The sequence below is a fragment of the Sinocyclocheilus grahami genome, unplaced genomic scaffold (assembly GCF_001515645.1).
Source record: "Sinocyclocheilus grahami isolate Dianchi unplaced genomic scaffold, SAMN03320097.WGS_v1.1 scaffold965.1, whole genome shotgun sequence".
In the NCBI taxonomy this organism is placed as follows: domain Eukaryota; kingdom Metazoa; phylum Chordata; class Actinopteri; order Cypriniformes; family Cyprinidae; genus Sinocyclocheilus; species Sinocyclocheilus grahami.
The window spans coordinates 11494-13015 of NW_015506144.1; the positions used below are offsets into that span (position 1 = coordinate 11494).

General features: G+C 33.3%; 1 protein-coding gene across 1 annotated transcript in view; it reads left to right on the top strand.

Annotated features, from left to right (window-relative positions):
• LOC107564829 (histone deacetylase 4-like) overlaps window positions 1-1266 on the top strand; it is a 3304-nt gene extending 2038 nt beyond the window's left edge. The window contains exon 5 of the mRNA XM_016250002.1: window positions 1194-1266. Within this exon, the coding sequence (XP_016105488.1) occupies window positions 1194-1266 (73 nt within the window). The remainder of the gene's footprint in view (window positions 1-1193) is intronic.
• Window positions 1267-1522: the final 256 nt, after the last annotated feature.

Genomic DNA, 1522 nt, shown 5'->3' on the forward strand with positions numbered 1-1522 from the left:
TAATGTTGTAAACCCCTGAGCATGAGGCGGGATCAGTACCTACAAAATCAACACAAATATGCATGTGAAATCAACAGCTTCACCTCTAAAAGAATCCAGTTAGTTCGTCTTACTTGGCAACTCTTGTCAACTGTTAAAATGCTCAGATTTTTTAGTTCAGTTACTGATTATTTTCGAGGTTTTAGTAATTAATTAGTCATTTCTGTTTTGTACAGTTTTACTTCATTCCTTTTCGTTTGATCTGAAATTTCAGATATTTGCACGTTTCACTTGACTTTGCTTATGATTATTATTTGTGCTAGTGGATTTGAGTTCCAGTATTTGCGTTACATTTGGTACCTTGTACTTTAAACATGAGTGCTTTATGACGTTCATGGGTTTTCAACCATTCAATCACGATGTGTACGTCCATGTTTTGTTCAAAGAAGATTTGTATATGAAAGGAAACCTAAATATATGAATATGAAAATCTGTCCTTCACCTCTGTTCTGTGTGCATGGATGTAGTATTTCTAAGCAGCACACGCTGGTGTCAAATATACAAAACCTTGTTTTTATGACAGTTTAGGAGTATATATTCAGCTCTGTCTGTGGAACTAAACCTGCTAAACGCACTTGATTGATGCTCAGTGATGTTCAGGGGTTTATTTGTGAAAGTACTACGCTGAGTTTTAGAGAGAAACAGTAAGTCTGTGACAGTAATTGAAATAAAAATAAAAAAACATTCATCCAAAGCATTTCGATTGTTTCCAGCTGCAAAAAAAAACTTTTACTCTGCATGGTTTGTGTTATTTTATTCACACACGTCACTAAATTCTAAAACTCCCACAACTTTGTCAGTTTTGAATAAAGTTGTAGATGGAGAAACAAAAGGAAATCGTCGTTCATCACCTGCAACAAACAGCATGCTCCTCAACACAAACCTATGTTAACCTTCGTTTACGATTCAAATAAAGCTGTGACAATGTTCACAAACTGTGTTGCTTCAGCTGATTTATTGAATTGATTATTAATTTGTATTTTTTAAATTATTTACATTTTATTTATTTGTCTATTGACTTTGTTTCTGACTGGGCTTATACAGAGGACTTTGATTTGCTGACTGAAGCTCAGTATAATATCTGGTCTGATTCATGAGCTCAGGTATCTTCATGATCTTGTATCGTGCCGTAAGCGTGTTGTTTTGTCTCACAGGACTATCACGCAGTGCTGCAGACCGGTTCTTTTCAGAACATGTAGAAGGGAAAAGAATGGACTGGCCATCTAAACTTTTTTAAAGATGTGTTTTGATAAAGATTATGAAAGTTTGCTTGCAATAATCATTTGATTTTGTCATGATTAAGAGGGGGAGTGAAGGACCCTTAGATCCTCATGTGTAAATTGTGTGTCGTGTATTTATTTTTGTTTTTCTTGTTTATAATCATTTATTCACATAATCATTTTATAATCATTAGTCATTCATGATTTATTTTATCATTTTTATTTATCATTATAGTAAGTATTTTTATTGTCTTCATTAATTA